Consider the following 25984-nt stretch of genomic DNA (forward strand, 5'->3'; position numbering starts at 1 on the left):
TGAGTGTTGCATGCATATAATTGGTGTATGTCATGCTGCATGCATATAATGGTGTATGTCATGCTGCATGCATATAATGGTGTATGTCATGCTGCATGCATATAATGGTGTATGTCATGCTGCATGCATATAATGGTGTATGTCATGCTGCATGCATATAATGGTGTATGTCATGCTGCATGCATATAATGGTGTATGTCATGCTGCATGCATATAATGGTGTATGTCATGCTGCATGCATATAATGGTGTATGTCATGCTGCATGCATATAATGGTGTATGTCATGCTGCATGCATAGTATGCTGTGCGTTGATGTCCTGACAACAGGCTGTGGCTTCTGGGTAGCAGCTACAACCTGAGGGGAAGCTGGGCGTAACACAAGCAATAACTAACTCCTCTCTCTTCTAGACACTGCCCTCTGTATTCTGTACACAAGATGTTAGGGGGACTTTAAAATGTGTGTTATCCAGTGTTTGTATCAACAGCAATTGCTAGTTCTTGAAACAATAATCATCCTATGCCACAGTGTTGTGAAGAAAGCGAGCAGTTGAAGTGTGAGGGTGTCATTCAGCAGTTAGGATGTAGGGTGTAGGGTAGCAGGATATGATGATGAGGATGATGTACAGGGGAACTGTATGTTTGTCAATGTGTGTTATGCGGCTATGGGTAGGACGTCAGCTGACCTTGTTTATCTCAAATAAACTCCATACTGACTATTCCTCCTCCCCTACTTTGGACGCCTTATTCCACTCGTGGAGTCTAATTCATGATGAAAAATGGTATTTAACGTAGAAATTTGCTTCAACACAAAATCTTTCTTTTTCAATCAAAGTATGCAACCACTCGGTTCGTTTTCGAATAAATCGAATTTTGGAGTACATGTATAATCTATTGAATTGCATCACAAATCTGCTTCAGTTGCAAGGTCTTGACATGCTTTTCTCCCTCTAGATAATTGTACATGTACCTCTAAATTGGCCGAGAAGCATTCAGTCTGGAGTTTATTTTGGTAGAAGCCCGGCTGACATCCCACCAATAGCAGCATGTGAACATGTGGATGCGTGTGTTTTTTTGGTGATTCTCAATAAAGTATTTTTAATGACTGATGAAAAAAGTGTGTTTCCAACTGTTTACTGATATAGGTGTGTATTGTATATCAGGGTTGAGTTATTGTTTGCTTTACGCTCAGTCAACCACCTCACATCATTTGCTTTACGCTCAGTCAACCACCTCAGATCATTTGCTTTACGCTCAGTCAACCACCTCAGATCATTTGCTTTCCAAAGCCTGCAGTGCCTTACGCCTTGTGTAGTGGAGCTGCAGACTGGCAGAGTAAATGTTGCCCCTTTTTCTGGGTTCTGCTTTCGGTTTCCCTCCCTCCCTCCCTCTCTTTCTTTCCACTCTCTCTCTCTCTGTACCATCCAACAGGTCTGTCTGTCACTCTCTCTCTCTGTACCATCCAACAGGTCTGTCTGTCACTCTCTCTCTCTCTCTCTGTACCATCCAACAGGTCTGTCTGTCACTCTCTCTCTCTCTGTACCATCCAACAGGTCTGTCTGTCACTCTCTCTCTCTCTGTACCATCCAACAGGTCTGTCTGTCACTCCATGTGTTGCTTTCTTCAGTCCTCCTCTGGCTTTTCTCACTGATGTGGACCAAATGTTTTGTGCATGTGTTGGTTGAATGGTTGTGGTTTTGTTTTCTGTGTGTGTTTCATTTGCTGCATTTGTCCTCAGTCCAAAGGATGCGTGACTATGATAGAGTTTGCCATGGTTTATACTACTCAACAGGAAAAGAAAGTACGCATATTTTAAGGTTATTTGTTTTTTGTTTACATTTCTGTAAATTGTGAGGATTTTTGACTAGCCTGAGTAATCGAGTCTTCATAATGAGCAGTGTTAGGCCCTCCAGCCGTCTAGCCACATGGCTGTAGACCAGGTCAAGAGTCTCCAAATTACACAAAATGGTAGGCTTGGATACTCTTCCAAGAAGACACAAATTTGGTTTACCCTTCGTCAAATTTCAAGGCCACAGCAGTCATATTCGGGGTAAAACAATTGAAAATGACAATTTTCTTAAATGTTTTTGAAGAAATACTTTTGTAACTTCACATACTTAGAGGGTTTGATTACTTCCAGACATAAACAGTTAAATTGATCCTAGTCATATTTCTCCCCCCGCCGGTTAGGGGGAAGAATTTAACCGATGCTCCCCAGCATGTGGTAAGAGGCGACTAACGGATTCTGTTTCTCTTTTTACCCTTGTTAAGTGTTTCTTGTATAGAATATAGTCAATGTTTGTAAAGATTTTAGTCAAGCAGTATGTAAGAAATGTTAAGTCCTTTGTACTGGAAACTTGCATTCTCCCAGTAAGGTCATATATTGTACTACGTTGCAAGCCCCTGGAGCAAGTTTTTGATTAGTGCTTTTGTGAACAAGAAACAATTAACAAGTGGCTCTATCCCATCTCCCCCCTTTCCTCGTCGCGATATAACCTTGAACGGTTGAAAACGACGTTAATTGACACCAAATAAAGAAAGAAGAAAGAAAGATAGTCAAATTTCAAGGTCTTTGAAATTTCCTCAGTCATATTCTTAAATTGCAAGGACTTATAGTCTGTTTATGTTGGCTTACAATACTTTTCCTTGTGGAAAATATTTCATATATTGAAATTTCATACTTTTAAACGTGCACTTTGTGAGAGAAACAACCGACTTGATGATTATGGTACATGTAGTTATACTTTAACCAGAAAGTCTCATTTGTGATTCTGACAGGGGCTGGGCCGCTATTGCGCGGGTCCGCTATTGCGCGGGGCCGCTATTGCGCGAATCTAACCCTAACCCTAACCCTAAACCCTAACCCTAAAGATTCGCGCAATAGCGGGCCGACCCCTTCTGACACTCTGTGTGAAAAAAGGAGGTTTCAGGTTGTGCAGAATCTGTAGTCCAACAATTGGCATGTCAGACTGACCCTTTACAGGTGTGCTGGGCGCAGGGGGCTTTCAAGGCGACTCACAACTTGCAGATATTTAGTTTTTTGTTCGCTCTTCACCTTTGGGTTTCTTCACCAGTTGATGTGCTCTTGAGACAGTTGTTACTCTTGGGATGCTAGCTCTTTCTGTAACCCGTCAGGTCTTTTCATGAGTAAGCAGTTTTTAGATTTGGCAAAGTACATGGTATGATTTAGTATTCAGTGCTAACTTGCAAAGGCTCCTTAACGTTTCTATTTGAATCGTGATATGATAGCATTTAAAAACCCGCAGTATAAGTCGCACAAAACTTTCAATCCCTTCTGTACCTAAAACATCGTAAACATTCAGTCCTGGGACAAGGGAAGCAACTTCTGTAAATTGCCCTTTGACGTGCTGCAAGCTAATTGCCTCCCCTGAAGACCTTTTCTGAGTTTGGGGTGCTTGTATCATGATGTTCAAGTAACATTTGTGTGAAAGTCAAGCTAGTAACCGTCAGCAAGTGAAAGGTATTGTTGCTTAACTTAAAGGCACAGTAAGCCTCCCGTAAACCATCACAGATACGGTCAGGCTTTTACACACAGTACAAACACCCTTTCATTTAAACACTCACCGATTGAGAACATCCTAGGTGCCCTCCGTAAAGAGCGAACAATTTTCAAAGAATTTATTTTTGCGTGGTTTATCTTACCCCTGAGCCATCGTGAACCCGTGTGATCCAGTTTCCCTTTTTCACAATGTAGTCGTCAGTTACTCATTTGAATGCGACTCGATGTGAGATTATCTACAATAGCACGTTTTTATGCACGAAACAAACGGCTGTGGTTCACAAGAACTCTAGTGATGGCTTTTGACTGTTGAGAGGAACGGCGATATGCCGCATAAACCGTCGTCTGCTACGACCCTTGCGTGACCCTGCTTCCAGGCTTTTCTTTTTTCAAACTTTCATAACTTCGAATGGTACTGATCTTGTCTTGATGAGAAAAAAATTCTTTTATGATTAAAGAATGTTTGTGTAACAAGCTGTCAATTTATTATTTAGATTTTAAAAGTTAGGTCTAGCGCAAAAACGCACCACGGTCCAAAAACATTCTGATAATCATCGATCCACGGCTATCGCCAGTTTAAGGGAAGTAACTCATTTTTGACCCGAGTTCAGGATGGGTCCAAAAAGTGTTCGAGACAATCTGCAAAATTAATTCTTTAAAAATTGCTCGCTCTTCACGTAGGGCACCTAGGATGTTCCCGTTTGGTGAGCGTTCAAATGGAAGGGTGTTTGTACTGTGTGTAAAAGCCTGACAGTATCTGTGATGGTTTACGGGAGGCTTACTGTCCGGGCGTGATTTCCGGGATATTCATAACAGCCGTCCAGCACCAAAACGAGGCGCCATTGTTGTAAAGGGCCAAGTCCACGAAAATAAATTCTTTGAAAATTTCTCACGCTCGACAGAAAGCAGCCAGGATGTTCCCGTTCGGTGAGCGTTTAAATGGAAGTATGCTTGTACTGTATGTAGATGCTCGGGGAGCTCTGTGATGGTTTATGGGAGGCTTACTGGCTTACTGCGCCTTTAAACGGAAACAATATTGGGTCTAGTCTAAGTTAATGTCCCACAGTTGAACACAAATTGATTAAGACTATATTTTTGTGGGTGTGGGTGGGCGTAGGGGGGCTTATTTCTGATAATTGATACGTTTGCATTGGAGAGTTGAAAATATAGCCAGGACAGATTGGTTTTCATAATGGTTACACTAGGAGAACAGAATTTTTTTTATGTGTCTATCATCGAGACTTTTTTAACTTCCCCTTGACAGCCATGCCGACACCAGAAAGATGGGCTACACCTGGAGTCAGATAGAAAAGATGGCCCAGGACAGAGGACTCTGGAGAGCTGTTGTTGGCGGCCCATACCCTGACAGGAGTGACGGGCATTGACTTGACAGCCATAATCCCATATTTGCCAAAAAGAAGAGAGATGGTGCGACACTATCTCTTGAAGAATCAGTACTCTGACAAGGGAAACAATCAGTGTAAATTGCCCACTGTCTTGCAGCCAGTAGATTGCCTCCCCTGGTTAACCAAAAATTCTCTGGCAGTCAAGGTGTTAAAGTAGAAAGGTACTTCATGTATCCCAAGAGACAGGTGTGACAAGGGTTTGTGAACTAGTGTGTACAGAGCTGAGAAAGAACTTGTCTGCATGAACTGTCTCACTCCATTACACACACACACATACAGTAAACGCTCGTCATTCAAAACAGATGTGAAAATAAGTTGACCACGGCAACTTCAACATAATCACTTTATTTTGCACTGAAGACGATCTGCAGAACAATAAAATGCATCAACAGCAAAAGCACTAACATTTTGGGCACATTTTCTTGGCAAAGGGAAAAAAACGGCAACAAAAGTTTCTCAATCAGGAATGTGTGGCAGGAAGCAGAACACTTGGGCTCTAAAAGAAGGGTGGTTGTAAGAAATGTAAGCGATCGTCTTCCCTCTAGATTTCATCCTTCCAATCCTACAGTAAAACCCATGTTCAGTGGAATGCAATATACACAGTGGCCAGTGGAAAGCAGAATGAAAAGGGACAGACAGGAACTGCCAGAGTAAACACAGGGGGGTACATTGTCACAGGGGGGGTACATTGTCACAGGGGGGGGGTGAGGGGGAATGTGAGAGTGACCTGTGATAGCAGAATGAAGAGGGTTTTTCCTGACAGACTGCACCAGACAGGAACTGCCAGTGGGAACTGGTTGGAGGGGGTATATTGTGGTGGGGGGGGGGGGGGGGGGGTGTTGTATGTAGTGACCAGGGGACAGAAGAATGAAAAGGGTTCATCTGACAGCCTGCACCAGGCAGGAATTGCCAGTGTGAACCCAGTGCATCCAGGGGGGGAGGGTTGTACATTGTGAGAGTGATGGACAGCAGGATGAAGTGGGGTCATCTCAACAGACTGCACCAGGCACAGCTGTCAGAATGAACCCAGAGGAGGGGGGGGGGGGCAGTGAGGAGGGTGACAGCTTGTCGCACCAGTGCATCGTCTGCCATAACACACGCCAGCATAAGTCATGCAGAGGGTGCACTGTAGAGAAAAGAATATAACACCAACTGCACTACGATAACAGAAACAATCACCAGACAAAAAATAACCTAAATAAAACATAAAACTAATAAAGCAAAAATCCCTGATGTTGAAGAAAACATTTGGTAGACTGTTACTGCTCCAAACTTACAAAAAAGAAACAACAGGAACTAACACAAGGTTGACCCCCCAGGCATGCAGACAAAGACTAATTCCCATTACTCGGGTGCCTCAAAAAATCCCCAAACTGGGCAGGGTAACCTCAGGGAGAGGTGATACAGAACTCTCTCAGGGAGACTAAGCTCTATTTTTCAAGAATGGTCAACCAATCAACTGTAGTACGACCTATCTGTAACTTGCGCAATCTACATCAAGCAAGTGAACACAAAAAATGATTCCGGATTAAGCATTTTCTTTCTTTATTTGGTGTTTAACGTCGTTTTCAACCACGAAGGTTATATCGCGACGGGGAAAGGGGGGAGATGGGATAGAGCCACTTGTCAATTGTTTCTTGTTCACAAAAGCACTAATCAAAAATTTGCTCCAGGGGCTTGCAATGTAGTACAATGTATTACCTTACTGGGAGAATGCAAGTTTCCAGTACAAAGGACTTAACATTTCTTACATACTGCTTGACTAAAATCTTTTACAAAAATTGACTATTTTATACAAGAAACACTTAAGGGTAAAAAGAGAAACAGAATCCGTTAGTCACCTCTTACAACATGCTGGGGAGCATTGGGTAAATTCTTCCCCCTAACCCGCGAGGGGTCGGATTAAGCATAATGTAAAAGGGAAAATGTAGTCGTCAGAAAAGAATTTAAAGCACAGAGCTACACACATTCCTCTCCTGCTACTCGATCACTAGCACAGACTGCAAGCCACACAGGGAAAACTGCCAAAAGGCGACAACACTTTGCATGCAAAATAATACCAACACATAAATGAGTCCATGTCTTGGATTTTCTAATGAACAAGAGATTGAACAAGAGACTGAACAAGCACACAGTGGAAATGAGGGCAACACCACAAATGTAGGGGGGGAGGGTGTCACAAAAAGAAAGTTGAAGTTCTTTGCTCAAGTGTCCAGCACTTGAATGACCCATTTTGTTTGTTTCCTTTCTTTCTTTCTTTATTTGGTGTTTAACGTCGTTTTCAACCACGAAGGTCATATCGCGACGGGGAAAGGGGGGAGATGGGATAGAGCCACTTGTTAATTGTTTCTTGTTCACAAAAGCACTAATAAAAAAATTGCTCCAGGGGCTTGCAACGTAGTACAATATATTACCTTACTGGGAGAATGCAAGTTTCCAGTACAAAGGACTTAACATTTCTTACATACTGCTTGACTAAAATCTTTACAAACATCGACTATATTCTATACAAGAAACACTTAACAAGTGTAAAAGGAGAAACAGAATCCGTTAGTCGCCTCTTACGACATGCTGGGGAGCATCAGGTAAATTCTTTCCCCTAACCCGCGGGGGGTGTTTGTTTGCTTAACGCCCAGCCGACCACGAAGGGCCATATCAGGGCGGTGCTGCTTTGACATATAACGTGCGCCACACACAAGACACCGGACCAACCAGTCCAAGCACTAACCCCATAATGCCAGACGCCAGGCGGAGCAGCCACTAGATTGCCAATTTTAAAGGTTCGAACCCACGACCTCCCGATCACAGGGCGGACGCCTTACCACTAGGCCAACCGTGCCGGTCTGAATGACCCATATTGCCTGACAGATTATGTGATAGATTGAGGGTGGGTGGGGGGGGGCTCTAGCCAATACCACAGCTGGACATTATGCAGGCCATTAGATATATAAAAAGTGGGGCTTTACACCAGTTGTCTTCAAAATAATGCAGATTATATTCAAGTTATCAAGCTTGTTGCAAGAAAAAATGAACACAAAAACTGTTTAGAGACTATGTTTCCAAATTACAAAAAGGATGATTTTGTTTACCCTGGTAAAACTAACTGGAAGTTAACAAGTATGAAATTCCAGAAGTGAATAGCATTGAAGGAGCTCCGGATCTATTAATTTCAAAATAGAAACTAAAAATGTATTTGGGTATCATAACCGTGCATTTTACAAAATGATTTGACATGTTTCAAACTTATCTGATGTCAACCTATATATACAGACAAAACAAACAGATCATGTTATTTAAAAGCATGCATGCACAGAAGTGTGCAATTGTAAAATATCCAACCAAGTTGATCAAACAGTGTTTCGCATCTTGTAAATACCGAGTTATCTTCCCCTTGGTCAGACATTTATATCTCCTGTTAAAAATTCAATTGGTACCAACTACAATATTGTCAGTGAACAGGACAGTTTCTCAATTACTGAAGTAAGCAATCACTGGTATAAAACCACATATGTGCCTATTAATTATTCATTGCTTCTGAACATTTGAAAGAAACATTGGCACACTCATTGCTCACAGGTATGAAACAAGTTTTGAACGTCGTGAAGACACACAATTTGATACCTCAATAGGGGTGGGGGTGACATCAGGAGGTACTATACGTCCAGTTTTTATAAGGGTGGCATCAGGAGGTACTACACGTCCAGTTTTTATAAGGGTGGCATCAGGAGGTACTACACGTCCAGTTTTTATAGGGGTGACATCAGGAGGTACTACACGTTCAGTTTTTATAAGGGTGACATCAGGAGGTACTACACGTCCAGTTTTTATAGGGGTGACATCAGGAGGTACTACACGTCCAGTTTTTATAGGGTTGACATCAGGAGGTACTACACGTCCAGTTTTTATAAGGGTGGCATCAGGAGGTACTACACGTCCAGTTTTTATAGGGGTGACATCAGGAGGTACTACACGTCCAGTTTTTATAGGGGTGACATCAGGAGGTACTACACGTCCAGTTTTTATAAGGGTGACATCAGGAGGTACTACACGTCCAGTTTTTATAGGGGTGACATCAGGAGGTACTACACGTCCAGTTTTTATAAGGGTGACATCAGGAGGTACTACATGTCCAGTTTTTATAGGGGTGACATCAGGAGGTACTGCACGTCCAGTTTTTATAAGGGTGACATCAGGAGGTACTACACGTCCAGTTTTTATAAGGGTGGCATCAGGAGGTACTACACGTCCAGTTTTTATAGGGGTGACATCAGGAGGTACTACATGTTCAATATTTACATGATGTGGAACACTGTTGGAACATTTCCAAAGCACGGAACATTTAAATATGCAATGTCACAATATTTTGTCATAACAATAAAGAAACTTGAACATAGTAATGAAAAATGACAAAAATGCAGAAAAGCAATTGACATATGCTCCAAAACATAGGTAAAAAATGTCCAGAGAAATGCAAAGACAGTAAGGTGACGTCAACGCCATAGTACAACCATCCCAACAAATAACACCTTTCAATGTCTCTATAATATGAAGCTGTATGTGTAGCACAATATATCCATTCTTTTTTTTAGAGTGACGCTGTGAATAACCGTCCCGCAGTAAACGCCAATGTTCTCGATAGTGTTAATCTCAACACCGCGGGCAGACTGCCGGAGACCTGACACCCCTGACCTGCAGAGAGTGGACCGGTCCACACAGCGTGTCCCGCGGTGACCTCGACCGCTTGCTTCGCTGCCTCGTCCCGCATCGACCGGACCGTTATGCCGCCAGGGCCGGCCCTGCCGAGGTTACGTCGTCACCTTGGAGACGATGCGACAGGGAGAGTAGCGGTCGAGCAAGCCGTATGACAGGTAGAGCAGAAGGGTAAGGTTTGCTGCCCGCAGCGTTGTACCCTCCGTCATGGCAATATGCCATACACAGGAAAATCAGTAAGCTTGCTCTCGCCAAGCGCGCGCTTACACCACCGACCTACTGGGTTTCTTCACTCACCATCAGGCCTGAAACAAACAAGGAAAATCACGTTGTACCATCAAAATATACCACAACCATGTCTTATTCATTCTTCCAAACTCTTATAACAGAGTTTGCAGATAGCATGCGACTCACTTTAATTTCTAATTATTGTGATCGACAAGAAGAAGAAGAATTTCTAATTATTCATCTTGAAATAATACTTGGCAGAAGCAAAGAGAGGGAAGAAAAAAGTTAAACATCTAATTTCCTTATTTCTTTCAGTAGTTATAAGCCTTTGAGAATTTATTAAAAGCAATCTTTGATTCCTTGTGTAATGAAGCAACCTAACACAGTCTTCAACCAGCTAATAATAAACTATAACTAAGAAACTAAAACCAAATACATGAGCCAAAGACAGAGTAAAAGGGTGGCACTCACCACTATTGGAGGCCATAGACAAAAGCAGTTTATCGAGTTGATACAACTCATCCTCCTCACACATCCCAGGGACATCCTGGGGAGTTTGGGGGTGGGTGGGGCCAAGGGAAGGGGCGGGGCCGTGCCTGTCTCCGCCTTCTGGCTTAGTGAGCAGAGCCTGCAGGGAATCTTCGGAACAACTCTCCTCATCGCCGGACATGTCGCTGCTGACGTCTGAGCTGGACAGGGGGCTGAAGTCCTCCAGGGGGCGTTCCAAGCCGGACAGGAAGTGACCCAGGTGACCGGCACTGCAGGGCAGCTTGACCTGTCCGTAGTTGTCGGCGAAGGCTTGGATGGAGTCCACCAGCAGATCACCGTCTTCCTTCACAGCGGTGGAGGTCAGCAGAGTGTCGCTCAGGTCCAGCTGGGTGGCCGTCATGTCACCAGAGAAAAATCCCAGCAGGTCTTCCAGTTCTTTGGGGTCCACACAGGGCTGTGAGGGCTGGGCCGGGGGGACCGCGGGGGACTGCAGGGCGGGGACGGGCTGGGCCGGGGGGACCGCGGGGGATTGCAGGGCGCGGACGGGCTCTTTGTGGGCCAGAAAGGCTGGCTCCGTGTCCACAGGCTCCTGCTTGATCCTGGGCACCGCAACAACTGGCGTCGTGACCGGCAGGTTGCCCACTTCATTGATGACCTTGGGGAGGGCAGCGTGCTGCTTCTTGGTATCAAGGTCGGTGGAGGGCGACACCAGCAAGTCAAAGAACTGGTCGATGTCAAAGGCGTCCATGATGGGCAGTTCTTTCTTCTGGCGGCAGACCGGGGGACTCAGGCTCTTTTCCCGCTTGATGGTGATGGTGGGGATGGGGGCGGGGGTGGGGAGGGGGAGGGGCTCTGCGCGAGTGAAAGAGGCCAGCTTTTCCAGCTCTTGCAGGATGGCGGTGGAGGAGGGGGCAGACTTGCGCTCCATAGGCTCGCTCTTCACCATGGAGGGTGGGTGGGGGGAAGAGGCGGGCGAGGGGTCAGGGGTCAGGAATGACTCCGGAACGGCCACGCTGCTCTCAGGAACGACCTGCTCCGTGGTGTGAGGGGTGGAGTGCGGCGGGGAGAGGGCGCTAGTGGCCATGATTCTGGCCTTGACATTGAGGGGTTGCTGCACGAGGAGGGGCATGACGCGATACTGGGCGCGGGGAATGACGTGGGTGGGGGCGGGCCAGCTGTAGCCTCTAGAGTTGTGTCCCATGAAGTGCGACGCAGAGTCCGGGGAGTGCATGGGGTCGGCAGTGGCTGCATACTCCATGTGGCCAGGGTGGCCGCTGCTGTCGACATTGTCCTCCCAGATCAGCTTGGGGATCTTAGCCGGGCAGCACGGCCCCTGGATCTTACGCTTCAGCATCAGCTTCAGCTTGTCAGTCTGGCCGTGGGGGTGGGGGTTGGGCAGGGTGGAGGGAGGGGAGGATGAGGAGGATGGCTGCATGTAGCCTGCCTGGTCGTGCATGGCAGGGTAGGTGTTGGTGCAAGGCGAGGGTGGCAGCAGTCGCTGTGTGCCCGCCATGTAGTAGGCCGGCTTGGGGCCCTGGTAGGTGACGGGCTGGTTGGTGGGGGCCACCGGTGTGGGTGGCATCCAGCGCGTGGCGGTGTCAGGCTGCATGGTGTGGGGGTGGGTGGCAGTGTGAGAGCCGTTGAGGCCGGCCGCCCACAGGTCTCCAGCGCGAGGCGGGTACAGCGTGAACATGTGGCTCTGCATGCGGATCTGGTACGCCTCCTCCTCGCTGTAACACACAACACAATGTTACGCTACACTTCATCCAAGCGTGTATCTAAGGTGTTCACACTAATCACAGGAATGAAAACTGAGACATAAAGGGTTACACTAGCTGGGGGGTTACACTAGCTGGGGGTTACACTAGCTGGGGGTTACACTAGCTGGGGGTTACACTAGCTGGATGTTACACTAGCTGGATGTTACACTAGCTGGATGTTACACTAGCTGGATGTTACACTAGCTGGGGGTTACACTAGCCGGGGGTTACACTAGCCGGGGGTTACACTAGCCGGGGGTTACACTAGCCGGGGGAACATGGTGTCCTTGAACAAAGAATGGCCAAACAAACAATTTATTTTCAAAATGACAAAAGTGAGAAAGACAATGGGTAAGCTTTGAAAAGGGGTAGGGAAAAGGAGGGCATGGTATCTTAAACCTTTACTGAAACCGAGTGGAAGTAAACAGTTCTAGCTGACACTGGTGGAGAAGAGCGCCCACTGACCTGATGACCTGGTTGATGCAGACGATGAGGGGGTCGTCGTTGTGGGCGGTGGCGGCCTGTCGCACGTGCATCACACAGTTGACCCACAGCGTCTGACCCTCTGCGCTCAGCATGCGCACCGTCATCATGCAGCCCATCTCGTGGTTCGACCGGATCACTAAACACACACACACACACACCACAGTCAGGGCACGCCTCACTCAAATCACACCTCTTCATTGGTTATCAGCATTCTTACTACACATCACCAACGTTATTTTTTATTTTTTCAAATTACAAACACAAAGTAAAGGTACCTAGTGGTAGAAACCTTGGAAACCAGTGAAATAAATGTTACTTTATGAAACATGGATAATGGAACACATTGCTGGTGTCACAAAGTGGAGCCTGTAATACCAAACACTTCCTGTAACTTGTATAAGCTGAGAGGAAGAAAGGATTAAAATGAAGATGCAAATATCATCCTCACTCCCTCACTCACAGGAAGTAAGATCGGGAGTGTTTCTATTTTCTGGTTAGAAGGGGTATAGGGGTCCCTGATATGGTGAAACCCTTTTATGATCTGTTTCAATTCAGAGATATTTTGTCCATGAAAAATCAATTGGCTGCTATCAAGACAACAGCTGACAAGCATTTGCTTTTTGGCAAACTGGTGCTGGTAAAGTGTTTCCTCCGTCTCGACATGCCTATCCTACCCATCTCCCTGGCTCTTGGCCAAAAGATCACTCGCACATTTCCAACTCCCTGTTTCCTCCATCCCTGTCTTCCTATCTCTTGCTTGGTTTCTCTTGCTTGGTTTCTCTTCACATAACATTCCCCTCTCTCTGCCACCTCTCTTCAGCCCTACTTCTCTGCCACCTCTCTTCAGCCCTACTTCTCTGCCACCTCTCTTCAGCCCTACTGATCAATTTAAATCGCTGGGGATTTAGCATCATTGTTAAAATATCTCAAACAGCCAAAGAAAAAAGCAGGCATCAATGTTTAAGCCGCTGTAGTATGAGTGCGTGCTATGGTCACGATCCCAGCGATTGCCTGCCGCCCACAGAACGGTGGTGTTGCACAAAGACCCCTCGTTATGGGCTCTGCCTTAACTCCCCCCTCAGGCCGGGATTAAGAGCCAGCTATGATCCATTTCTCTCTATCTCTGTCCCCCTGTCTGATCATCGCCTGATGGCGGCAATGTGAGGGGGGCCACAAAAGGGGGTTGTCTCTCTTGGTGCGTGTGGACCCAACGTAGCACCACGATTGACGTGATAAGGGATTGCGACGGGAGACGAATGACGTGATTGACTTGTCCCACTAATCAAATAACATCTCCAGGATAACTCTACACGCACTGCTTTTTGTGTTTTGTTTTGGTGTTATGCTGACCCAGGAAAACAGCGTTTAAACAGCTGATCCCTTCCTTCCTCTTAACCCTATTTCTGACTATCATTCAGTAACTTTTTCCTTTAAAAATGCAGCATCAGGCTATATAACTGATGCTGCAATGTATGATAATGACATGCAATGTAAAGCTTGCATCACACCAGACTTGTTTGGCAATATTGCAACATGTCTACTCAGTGCAGTTGGAAATGATGGGCACTCTGACTGTAAACACACCAAACCATGCTAATTCCTTGCTCTTTGATCAACGGGCAGAGATGGTCATACAGTGGAACCCCCCTTCAGGACCCTGCTTCCTCCCACTTTTTGTTCATACAGTGGAACCCCCCTTCAGGACCCTGCTTCCTCCCACTTTTTGTTCATACAGTGGAACCCCCCTTCAGGACCCTGCTTCCTCCCACTTTGTGTTCATACAGTGGAACCCCCCTTCAGGACCCTGCTTCCTCCCACTTTTTGTTCATACAGTGGAACCCCCCTCAGGACCCTGCTTCCTCCCACTTTTTGTTCATACAGTGGAACCCCCCCTTCAGGACCCTGCTTCCTCCCACTTTTTGTTCATACAGTGGAACCCCCCCTTCAGGACCCTGCTTCCTCCCACTTTTTGTTCATACAGTGGAACCCCCCTTCAGGACCCTGCTTCCTCCCACTTTTTGTTCATAATCTCCCAATTGTAAGACCCCCTGCTATGTAAAACCGGATTTTCTTTTCTTTTTTTTCTTAGGTTTTAAAACGGGGGTTCCACTATATCTGTGAAGTGTTGACAAAAAGGCGAAAGAACTCACACAGAATGTGTTTCTCCCTGGCCTCGTGGATGTCTTCAGGGTGCAGCATGGAGTACCACGACTTCTGGCAGATCTCCTCTGTGGAGAGTCCCAGGTGGTACTCCGCCCTGCAACCATACAATGACACACAGGTAAACATATAATCTGCACTGTGTCACAGTTGTCACACTGTCATATGTTGCAATAAAAGTGATGAAAATGTTCAATGCTTTGTGAGATGTGGAATGAAAGAGGACCGGCACAACTGAGATCTTAAGGCTAACATGCATCAAAGTAGGACTAAGTAAATAAATGACAAATTATTTATATGAATTTCAAAGCTGTTCGTACAAAAAGTTGTTGAAAATAAAAATAAGATTAGGCGGAACAGAAGTTGGGATAAGGGAAGGTGAAATTGCTAAAAAAACTGCTCTGTTTGTGTTAGCGTGTGTGCCTAAATGCATGCTTGTGTGTATGTGTGTGCACGTCAGTGCATGTGTGTGCGCGCATTTGTGTGTGCAACACTTACGTCTTGGTGACCTCGAGGAAGGTCATGTCGAGTTGGTGCACGGTCTTGAAGACCATGGTGTTGCTCTGAATCAGGTTCTCCTTCAGCTCGGGGGTGATGAGCGGGGAGCACGTCGCCATGAACACGTACTTCTGTTGCTGCTGCTGCTGCTGTTGTTGTTGCTGCGGCTCTGTGACGTCGGCGTTGGGGTCCGAAAGAGGAACAAAATGACCCCGAACATGCATCACCTGCAACCACACAGGTCATATGCACATGACAGGTCACAGCATAATAATTTGATTAAATAGAGAATAAAGAATCAAGCATGTCAACTACATTGATTATTACTAAGGTTGTTTCATTGGCAGGGTCCTGCAAAAAAAGAATGGATTTAAAAGCTAAGATGAATGCTGAAATGCATTCACCGTTTCTTCGTTGGCAATCATTTTTTATTTATTTATTTATTCAATGTCTGAAGCAACTGCTGTCAATGCTCCGGCAAAGAGCAAATACACCTTGAAGATTGCTCGAGCATTGTTTTCTTTGTTGTTTTCCCCTCTTTCTTTCCTAATTGATTATCTTTTTTTGTTTTCAGTTGCAATATTTTCGCAGCAGAATGAGACAAAGAAATCAGAGAACTTGAGAATAAGGCGAGGCGACATTGCTAAACATAAAAAGCGATCTGAAGCACTAGAAATGTCACGGGTAACAACACGCAGAGGGTGTGATTCTATTGTCCTTTCTTCTTCCACCCCGATTCACAACCCCCCTCCCCCCTCCCCAGACAGAAAGCTGTGCCACTGTGTCTGCAGGGAGGGAGCAGCCGCCGAGCCCTAACAAGAGTTAATTACAATTTCCACATGCTATCAGGGGCGATTATTCACATGCACGGCCTTCAGCTTACAGTATCAACCTTTCCCCAATCAAGCGCTAAACCCATTTCCTGCCTTGAATTGAAAGATGACAAAATGAAGGGAAAAAATCAGCAGAAATTTCTCAACACAGCCAAAAAACGTTATTATGTTTCCAATTTACAGATATGGAGAGTTTTTTTCCATCTTCACTTTTTGCTAGCTGTTCTCTTTGCTGTTCTTTATGACCGAGAAAAACGTTGAGTTGTGTATTGTAGTGTGCAATGACGACACAAACAACGGCGTGGAGAATTGACTCTGAACAATAACCGTCTTCAACCCCCATTAAGCAGGCAGCTTAACCATACTTAATGACACCAGGAAACGCTTTTACAGCTGGGCCAAAAACGCCGCTCTAATCGCTTCTTCACGCCCTGAGGAAACGGACAAAAACGCCTCACTCGGAACATGCCCGTTTTTCTGCAAAGATGTTGAGAATTTTGACAATTAATTGTTTTTGTTGTTTTGTCCTTTGATCAGCCAGCTTGCAAAAGCGTGACATTTATCGGAATTGGAGACAGGGGAGGGGGGTTGTTGAGGGGACAGGGGGTGGAGGAGAGGGAGGGAGGGAGGGAGGGTGACGCCAGCAAGGAGGAGGGGGAGGGGGGGGGGGGGGAAGGAGGAGGAAGCTTCATTAGCATCACAGTCGCTGTCTTCAAGCACTCAGAGATGTTTAAAAAAAAAGATTTAAAGCAAAGGGCGGCTGTCTGAGGAGCACAGTGGAAAGAGGGGATGGGGTTGGGGTTTCTCAAAGCTGAGGAGGCAAAGAGGGAACAGGGGGAACTACTGAGTGATACAGGACATGCCTCTGAATGAACGTCTCTCCATAGCACCACAGGCAGAGATCAACCATGGACTTGGGAAGAATAAGGATCAAAGTGAAGAGACGTTAACAGGGCGCCCTGCCCCATGCAGCGTTAACCTCCAGCACAGGGAACAAGGAAGTGTAGGGATGGAGATGTTAACAGGGAGCCCTGCCCAGTGCAGTGTTAACCTCCAGCAGAGAAAAGAAGGAAGTGTAGGGATGGAGACATTAACAGGGCGCCCTGCTGAGTGCAGCGTCATCATTCACTTGTCCATTTCTTATGATCCTCAAGTCAACTACACTGGTACCTGCCATGTGTGGTCCCCGTGACAGGACACCTCACGAAAGGACACCTCCTGTTGTCCACTGCTCTACTGATCTCTACCAAAATATACCTGTCATGACAGGCCACCTTAATTGCAATGTAGGGACACTTTTGCCTGATAGCCAAGGGTGGCCCTTGATGGCAGGTACCACTATACATTGTCAGCAAGAGACAAGCCCACAGACACCTCCTCCCCTCTCTCCCTCACTCCATCTCTTTGTCTAGAGACAAGCCAACAGACACCTCCTCCCCTCTCTCCCTCACTCCATCTCTTTGTCTAGAGACAAGCCAACAGACACCTCCTCCCCTCTCTCCCTCACTCCATCTCTTTGTCTCATGAAGTGAGGGGGAGAATTGCGGGCAGGTACGGGGAGAGGGCAGAGAACACAGACCATAAATCCTGGCCCCCTGTCACATGGGGGAGGGGAAAAACCAACAGAGATTTAAAAGACTGACACACTCACTGCCTGTGAATGCTGTAGTTTCAATGCAATCATTCTCCCCGTATGCCTCATACATTTTTAATCAAGCCAGTTTTACTCTTTATTTCCTGAGCAATAAAACCTCACACATTACTAATTAATCTCTCAGGAATTCTCTCTTTTCTCAGTCACTACCTTGACTTTCAAAACTGCAAGCATCATGGGAAATAATGGTTAGCCTGTTCTTTTGTTATCCGCTTTCCCCGTATTCATTTTTTAGCCCCGGGGCTGCGTTTTGTGCTATTACAATTCAACCAAATGAGTGTATGAAGGGATAAGTTGGGGACCCTGAAGAAGGAGGTGGGGCAACAGAAAGGCAAGAATATGTTTGAAGCATATTAACACCCATATCACTTTTTTTTTTTAAATGAACACCTGGTATTTTAGCCAGTAAGAGACTAAAATACCAGGTGTTCATTTAAAAAAAAAGAAGTCATCATGGGAAAGCACCTCAAGTAGAGATGGAAGCCCAAGCTATGCTAACTTAATATTTCTAGCGTCTATTTGGGACATGGACATGACAGACATAACCTGGTTATATGCTAGGCCAAGGTTTACCCAGCTGCAGGTATATATAGTTGCTATCATTGAGTAAAGCTCTGCACTCGCTCAAACGAGCAGTACGAACAAAGAACATAAGTGTCCCAGTAATGGCGAAACTCTTTGATACACTAGTTGCACCTATTCTGACCTTTGGCTCTGAAATTTGGCTCCCTTACTGCAAAGATATAAACCTAAAGGACACGCAGAACCTTGAGAATAATGTCCTTGAAAAATGTATAACGACTGTCCTTCCGCATGAAAACGTACACATGAAATTCTGCAAGCAACTTTTAGGAGTACACAGAAAATCAATGAATTTCCCAGTACTGGCTGAATTGGGCAGATTTCCGATCAGCACAAAAATATTGGGACAGATCATATCATTTTGGTTACACATCATGGAATCTGACCAACATGGGCTTCTTAGGCAAACTTACTCAAGCCTTCTCTCACAAGAAAATAAAGAGGAAAATAAATGGCTCTTATTTGTTCGCGAGTTCCTGACTTCCTCAGGCTTCAAACACGTGTGGCAAAACCAAAGCACAATACACCCGGCAAGACTGAAACACGCGCTAACAAAACATGTAGAAACTCAATATTTGTCAGGCTCTGGAGGACAAAAAAAAGAAGGAAACTCATCCAAACTACAGTTTTACAAGGGAGTGTCACACGACTACTCTCTACAACTCTATCTTTTGCTAACACAAGAACACAGACAGGCTATGAGCAAACTACGTATAAGTGCCCATGACTTAGAAATCGAAAAGGGCAGATACACGGGAACACCAAGGGAGGAAAGACTATGCAGAAACTGTGGAGTGGTGGAGGATGAACTTCACTTCCTTGATTCGTGTACAATGTATGCTCATCTCAGGCAACAGTTATTACTGAATACTTCCACCGGCAGTGATGAAATAAGAGTCAGTTCTTTGTTTACTGACAGCGACATCCAAAGGCAATTGGCAAAATATGTGTACGATTGTTTTCAACTACGCAGATGCAATGCGTCTTCCAACTGTCCTCAATAACTTATGCTCATCTTCAGGTCCTCTTTGTTCACCCTGTTCCACTTGGTTTTGTATTTCATGTATGTTATGTTATATTGCTGGTTTTTTTTGTACTTATGTATCTTGTATGTAGGTCAAGGGCATGACTCAGCACATTTCTTTAGGGTTAAAAAGCAAGAGCTGGTGATGATAAGCATGAAATCAGCAGTGTTAACCCCGTGACACTGACAGATGAGGGGATGGCATGGGGGGGGGGGGGGGGACAATAAAGGATGAGCTGACAGACCGCTGACACCATAACTGTCGTACCTATCCCTCCACACCTGTGTATGGCAGCCTGGCGCTACCAAAAGTCATTATTTTCCCTGTGTGTGTGGGGGGGGGGGGGGGGGGCTGCTGTCAGCCATCTTGAGGCAGACTAGGGCAACCACTCTTCACTCACAGACCTGGGTTGTGTAAGAATGAAGTAGGACACACAGTGGTGACAACTAGGTTACAAGCACACATATAGCAGTGTTGTACCCAGGCTCAGAGGACAATAGGTCAGTTGGACCTGGATTAAAACTAAGTATGCACTGACTGAAAAAAAAAAAAAAAAAAAAAAGTATGCACTGACTGTACACTGTACCCATTGGTCCAAATGTCCTGGCTTTGTGGGAAAACTGATGGTCAGAAGACAAAAAAATTGCACAGTTGACCGGCCAGAGGTCAGAGCAATGCGTCAGATCAAAAAAGTATGTCATTGCCTGAAGCCTGAGAATGAACTGTATACTGACTACTGTACCTAAAGCGAAAAAGAGCAGCTGGAAAATTTTTTTTGACAAAATCCCATCAGTCCGCCAAAACTGGCCCCAGCTGTGAGGTGTGGATTGGATTTGACAAAATGATGTGGGTCAAACAAATACCCTGGTGCCAATCAAACTTAGCTAAGTGTTCATGTTAAAATGCCAAATCTTGACATGGTCTTTTGCATGGGCGTCAGTATATTGATTGAATCGGCCTCAATTCAGCAATTTATTCTTCAGCATCAGAGCATTAGACTACATGAACATTGAATATGATGTGAGAAACAAAGGGAAGTAAGCGCTCTACGACAAGTCATATCAAGTGAGAGTAATGCCAAATTAACCAATCTCCTGGCACCTGAGAAAATAACAAGCATCGAAACGAACAAGCAACTTTCATACTAAAAACCCATGAAGATGAGCCTACCAGATGATTATTACTGAAATTGAGCAGCTTACCTTGACGTCGCCAAAGCCGGCCTGACGTTTGAGAGTACGCGACATGTTCATGCGGCAGAAGAACGCCACGTCCCGCGTGACGTCCAGTTCTGCACCGCCCGCCAGCAACTGTGCCTGCACAGTGCCGTGGTCGCGCTTGTCCACTATGTCGTACAGACTGTCACCCTGAGTCTTCATGTCCACCTGCACAATAAACAATATTGTATTGCCTACAGTTCCCTTAGTCACAATCAAGAATACACAAAACTGTATATATGTTGCCGACAGTTCCCTCGTCAATCTAAACACAGTCACAATAGAGAATACACCATACAGTGGACCCTATATCTTTTAAGATCTATACAAATCTAAGAAAATCAGGTCCTAAAAAGGAGGGAATCTTAAAATTGGGGTAAAGTTCCAGAAGTTATGAACACAAAGTCTGAGAAAACTGGGTCTTATATGTTATACTCTTACTTTCTCCCAAGCGCAAGACAAATTCTTCTATGAAAATTGAAGCCAATAAAATTTGAGTTGAGTTGAGTTGAGTTGAGTTGAGGTAGGGAGTCTTGAATGGGAGGGTGTTAAAGGGTAGGGAGTCTTGAATGGGAGGGTGTTAAAGGGGGTGTTCCACTGTCTTGTATTGCCACAAACTCAGCACCACCCCATCAACTCATTCATCCCTGGAAGCTGAACAGCAAGACATACAATTCCATCTCAGGCTTAAGATAATGAAATTGTTGTACAAGAAAACCCGATTAAAAACTAAAAGTACGATGATGTACAAATGTCTCATCAGCCTGTGCCTAGGTGAGAGCATTGTGTTTTTGTCACCGAGTCCCGTTTATCACCTGCAGGAAGCCTGGCTTTGCCTTGACCATTTTCCTCTCCATTAGCGGGCATTCAATAGACATCCAGGGATGTTGCCACAAATTCATACCTATAGGACAAATGTCCTGAGCTCTTCGGCATCAATAGGACATTTGACTGCTTTCAGACATTTTAATAGGACATTATAATTTTGTGCAAAACACAAAATCATGTGCACACACACATATCAGTATATGCACCAACATTGTGTGCGTATATTGTTTTATTACTTTTGTTTCAAACAGGACACACACAAAAAAGAAACAAACAAACTAAAAAGCAACCAAAATCTTCAGCACTCTTACTTTGATTGGCACACAAACTGCATGATTTCCTGACAGAGCTTTTGCTTGACATTCGACAAAACAGTTTGCCTATATAGATGGTCTCTTTGCTGTCAAATTCTAACCAACCAGTACATGGTAAGCCATGAATAGTTAACCTTATTAAAAAAAACGTCAAGTCACGAAACTTTACTTTCCGTGATTGTGAAGGTTTCAGCGGCGACACTGTCATTGGCACTGTCATTTTCCAGAATGATGCTATTGCTAGCCCAGACCTGTTTACCCCTAAAACATTGCATGTGTATTTTCTGGGAGCAAAATGAGGCAAATGTGTAGTTTTGTAATTGAATGTGTAGAATTTCTCGTCGACCTATCACAACAACAAGAACAATGATTGCTACTTTTTACCACATGTATTGATTGACTGACGGAAAAATGGGAATTGCAGACAGTGCAATGAGCATGATGTTTTCCTTTCCGCAAAGACAAGGCATGGGTAGTCCTGATGATATTTTGGCAGAAAGACTTGGTTCGGCGCATTGCTCGTCTTTTTCTTTTTGGTCGGTGGCCTTTCGGAGTCATTTTCTTCACAGTTCTCATCTTCACTTTCGTGTGCTCTGCGTTCAGCCATTGTGTCGAAACGCCCGCATGGTTTGGCAGTAACGCTTTCAGTTGTGCCCGGCATTTGCTTGGAGAAGCCTATTCGGCATTAACAAGCTACAACGCGGCGCCCGTGGGCGCTTTACGCGCTGCACGCAGCAAACGACTGCTGGCCGAAAACATGGATTGGAAAATGGATCGGTCAAGGGAGATGAAGAAAATTACGGATTGTGATATGCGTAGCCGAAACAATACCGTTTGCGTGCAGGGACGGGGCGGTGTGAGAGCACAACGGGACAAGGAACAGGTGTAAAGACGAAAAAGAAAATTATTTTTTTTATTTTTTTTTTTTAAATACCGTTTGCGTAGAAAACGACAGACTTGCGTAGTTGCGTAGTATATTATTCAAATTCGTAGTTTACTACGCTCAATGTGTAGTGTAAACAGGTCTGCTAGCCCGATTTTCCTATGTTCTTGGCCCTAATGTAGCACACGGTGCCGTTGAAACGCCAAACGTGTTCAGCTTTTGTTGTTCTTTGGCAGGCTTTAGTTTTTTTCAGTGGCATGATTCAGTGCCGTGCGCTTCATCTCTAACCGAAAGCAAATTAAAGCAGACGCGAGCCTTGGTCAGTTGGAGTTGTCTCCTGTACTCCTAACTTTAGTGTGCTGTAGACGGGTGTACGCAAACGGCTCATACCGCAAACGGTTCGGAAAACGCAAGATCTGCGCTACACAACTTCAGTGCATCTGAACGCGAGAGCGCTCGGTCGCTTTTTGAAGATTTCTATCAAGAAAGGAAAATGTTCAAATAACGCGCTGTCCGAAGGAATGAAGTTTTTATCGGACAATGACCGCGCTCAGTTGAAAACGATAGGACATCTGACCGCCATGTGGCTATGTAAATCAGACATTTGAACCTTTTAATCGGTCTATGTCCGATGTCCGATGCCTAACGACATCCCTGGACATCAAGTAAGTAGATATGAAACAGGGTACTCTATGCATGCATAACATCATCATCAGTTTCACTTACAACTGTCTGCGTTGTGTACCCTCTGTATTTCACACCTCGCTAACCACACTGTTGATCTTTCAGCTATCAGGAGTGTCTGCGTTGTGTACCCTCTGTATGTCACACCTAACTAACCACACTGTTGATCTTTCAGCTATCAGGAGTCTTCTATAACTCTCTTCAGTAACTATGGTGATTCCACCTTCCAGTTGGGCCTGGTGATGACATTCTGTGTGATTAAAGACCTATTGATTAGCGAGGGAAATGCAATATCCACTACAGCCCATGACGCCAGTGTGTGATTAAAGACCTATTGATTAGCGAGGGAAATGCAATATCCACTCCAGCCCATGACGCCAGTGTGTGATTAAAGACCTATTGATTAGCGAGGGAAATGCAATATCCACTCCGGCCCATGAAATGCAATATCCACTCCAGCCCATGAAATGCAATATCCACTACAGCCCATGAAATGCAATATCCACTACAGCCCATGAAATGCAATATCCACTCCAGCCCATGAAATGCAATATCCACTCCAGCCCATGAAATGCAATATCCACTCCAGCCCATGAAATGCAATATCCACTCCAGCCCATGAAATGCAATATCCACTACAGCCCATGAAATGCAATATCCACTACAGCCCATGAAATGCAATATCCACTCCAGCCCATGAAATGCAATATCCACTACAGCCCATGAAATGCAATATCCACTACAGCCCATGAAATGCAATATCCACTACAGCCCATGAAATGCAATATCCACTACAGCCCATGAAATGCAATATCCACTACAGCCCATGAAATGCAATATTCACTACAGCCCATGAAATGCAATATCCACTACAGCCCATGAAATGCAATATCCACTCCAGCCCATGAAATGCAATATCCACTCCAGCCCATGAAACAATATCCACTCCAGCCCATGAAATGCAATATCCACTCCAGCCCATGAAATGCAATATCCACTCCAGCCCATGAAATGCAATATCCACTCCAGCCCATGAAATGCAATATTCACTACAGCCCATGGAATGCAATATTCACTACAGCCCATGAAATGCAATATCCACTACAGCCCATGAAATGCAATATCCACTACAGCCCATGAAACAATATCCACTCCAGCCCATGAAATGCAATATCCACTCCAGCCCATGAAATGCAATATCCACTACAGCCCATGAAATGCAATATCCACTCCAGCCCATGAAATGCAATATCCACTCCAGCCCATGAAATGCAATATCCACTCCAGCCCATGAAATGCAATATCCACTCCAGCCCATGAAATGCAATATCCACTCCAGCCCATGAAATGCAATATCCACTCCAGCCCATGAAATGCAATATCCACTCCAGCCCATGAAATGCAATATCCACTACAGCCCATGAAATGCAATATCCACTACAGCCCATGAAATGCAATATCCACTACAGCCCATGAAATGCAATATCCACTACAGCCCATGAAATACAATATCCACTACAGCCCATGAAATGCAATATCCACTACAGCCCATGAAATGCAATATCCACTACAGCCCATGAAATGCAATATCCACTGCAGCCCATGAAATGCAATATCCACTACAGCCCATGAAATGCAATATCCACTACAGCCCATGAAATGCAATATCCACTACAGCCCATGACGCCAGTGTGTGCCCATGTAAAATGATAATCTGCAGGTTGGAAAAGAAGTGTAAATAGCGGTTTTAGCAGCTAATAATTTCACAGGTTGCCGTGTCAACCAACATTACCCTGTTGTTACACTGTATTATGAATGCTACCTGATTTAATGAAAATCCTACCTGGCTCTGCTGTTTCATCAGTCTCAATCGTTTACTCACAAATACTGCTCATTCTGTTTACTGTTTCAATCTTTGACACTTGCTCAGGAAGTCATTACTTCCACAGGTAGACTTTTGGCACAGGTGTGACTTCTGTTTTTCTTTATGGTGGTGATTAGGAGCAACTTAGGGTGCTCTACTAGCAACACTTGAACCAAATGCCAAACCGAACCCCTTGCTGAAAACAAAAGATGGCTCTAATGGATTTTCACAGTGATGATTTCACAGACAAATCTTCTAAGCACCAGTTGAATCCATTTCTCTCTCCTGTTGCTAACTGATGACAATGCCTACCTGATGACAATGCCTACCTGATGACAATGCCTACCTGATGACAATGGCTACCTGATGACAATGCCTACCTGATGACAATGCCTACCTGATGACAATGCCTACCTGATGACAATGGCTACCTGATGACAATGCCTACCTGATGACAATGGCTACCTGATGACAATGCCTACCTGATGACAATGGTTACCTGATGACAATGGCTACCTGATGACAATGCCTACCTGATGACAATGGCTACCTGATGACAATGCCTACCTGATGACAATGGTTACCTGATGACAATGGCTACCTGATGACAATGGCTACCTGATGACAATGGCTACCTGATGACAATGCCTACCTGATGACAATGCCTACCTGATGACAATGCCTACCTGATGACAATGGCTACCTGATGACAATGGCTACCTGATGACAATGCCTACCTGATGACAATGGCTACCTGATGACAATGCCTACCTGATGACAATGGCTACCTGATGACAATGCCTACCTGATGACAATGGCTACCTGATGACAATGCCTACCTGATG

At 45.0% G+C, this 25984-nt stretch overlaps 1 protein-coding gene across 1 annotated transcript in view; it reads right to left on the minus strand.

The window, feature by feature from the left end:
* Positions 1-5253: 5253 nt before the first annotated feature.
* Positions 5254-25984, minus strand: part of LOC138953762 (single-minded homolog 2-like) — a 56260-nt gene continuing 35529 nt past the window's right edge. The window contains exons 5-10 of the mRNA XM_070325665.1: positions 20552-20734; positions 15256-15482; positions 14748-14854; positions 12577-12733; positions 10334-12081; positions 5254-9939 (exon numbers count right to left, since the gene is read on the minus strand). Coding sequence (XP_070181766.1) covers positions 9911-9939; positions 10334-12081; positions 12577-12733; positions 14748-14854; positions 15256-15482; positions 20552-20734 — 2451 coding nt within the window. The 3' untranslated portion in view covers positions 5254-9910. The remainder of the gene's footprint in view (positions 9940-10333; positions 12082-12576; positions 12734-14747; positions 14855-15255; positions 15483-20551; positions 20735-25984) is intronic.

The sequence above is a fragment of the Littorina saxatilis genome, linkage group LG17 (assembly GCF_037325665.1).
Source record: "Littorina saxatilis isolate snail1 linkage group LG17, US_GU_Lsax_2.0, whole genome shotgun sequence".
NCBI classification, from domain to species: Eukaryota; Metazoa; Mollusca; class Gastropoda; order Littorinimorpha; family Littorinidae; genus Littorina; species Littorina saxatilis.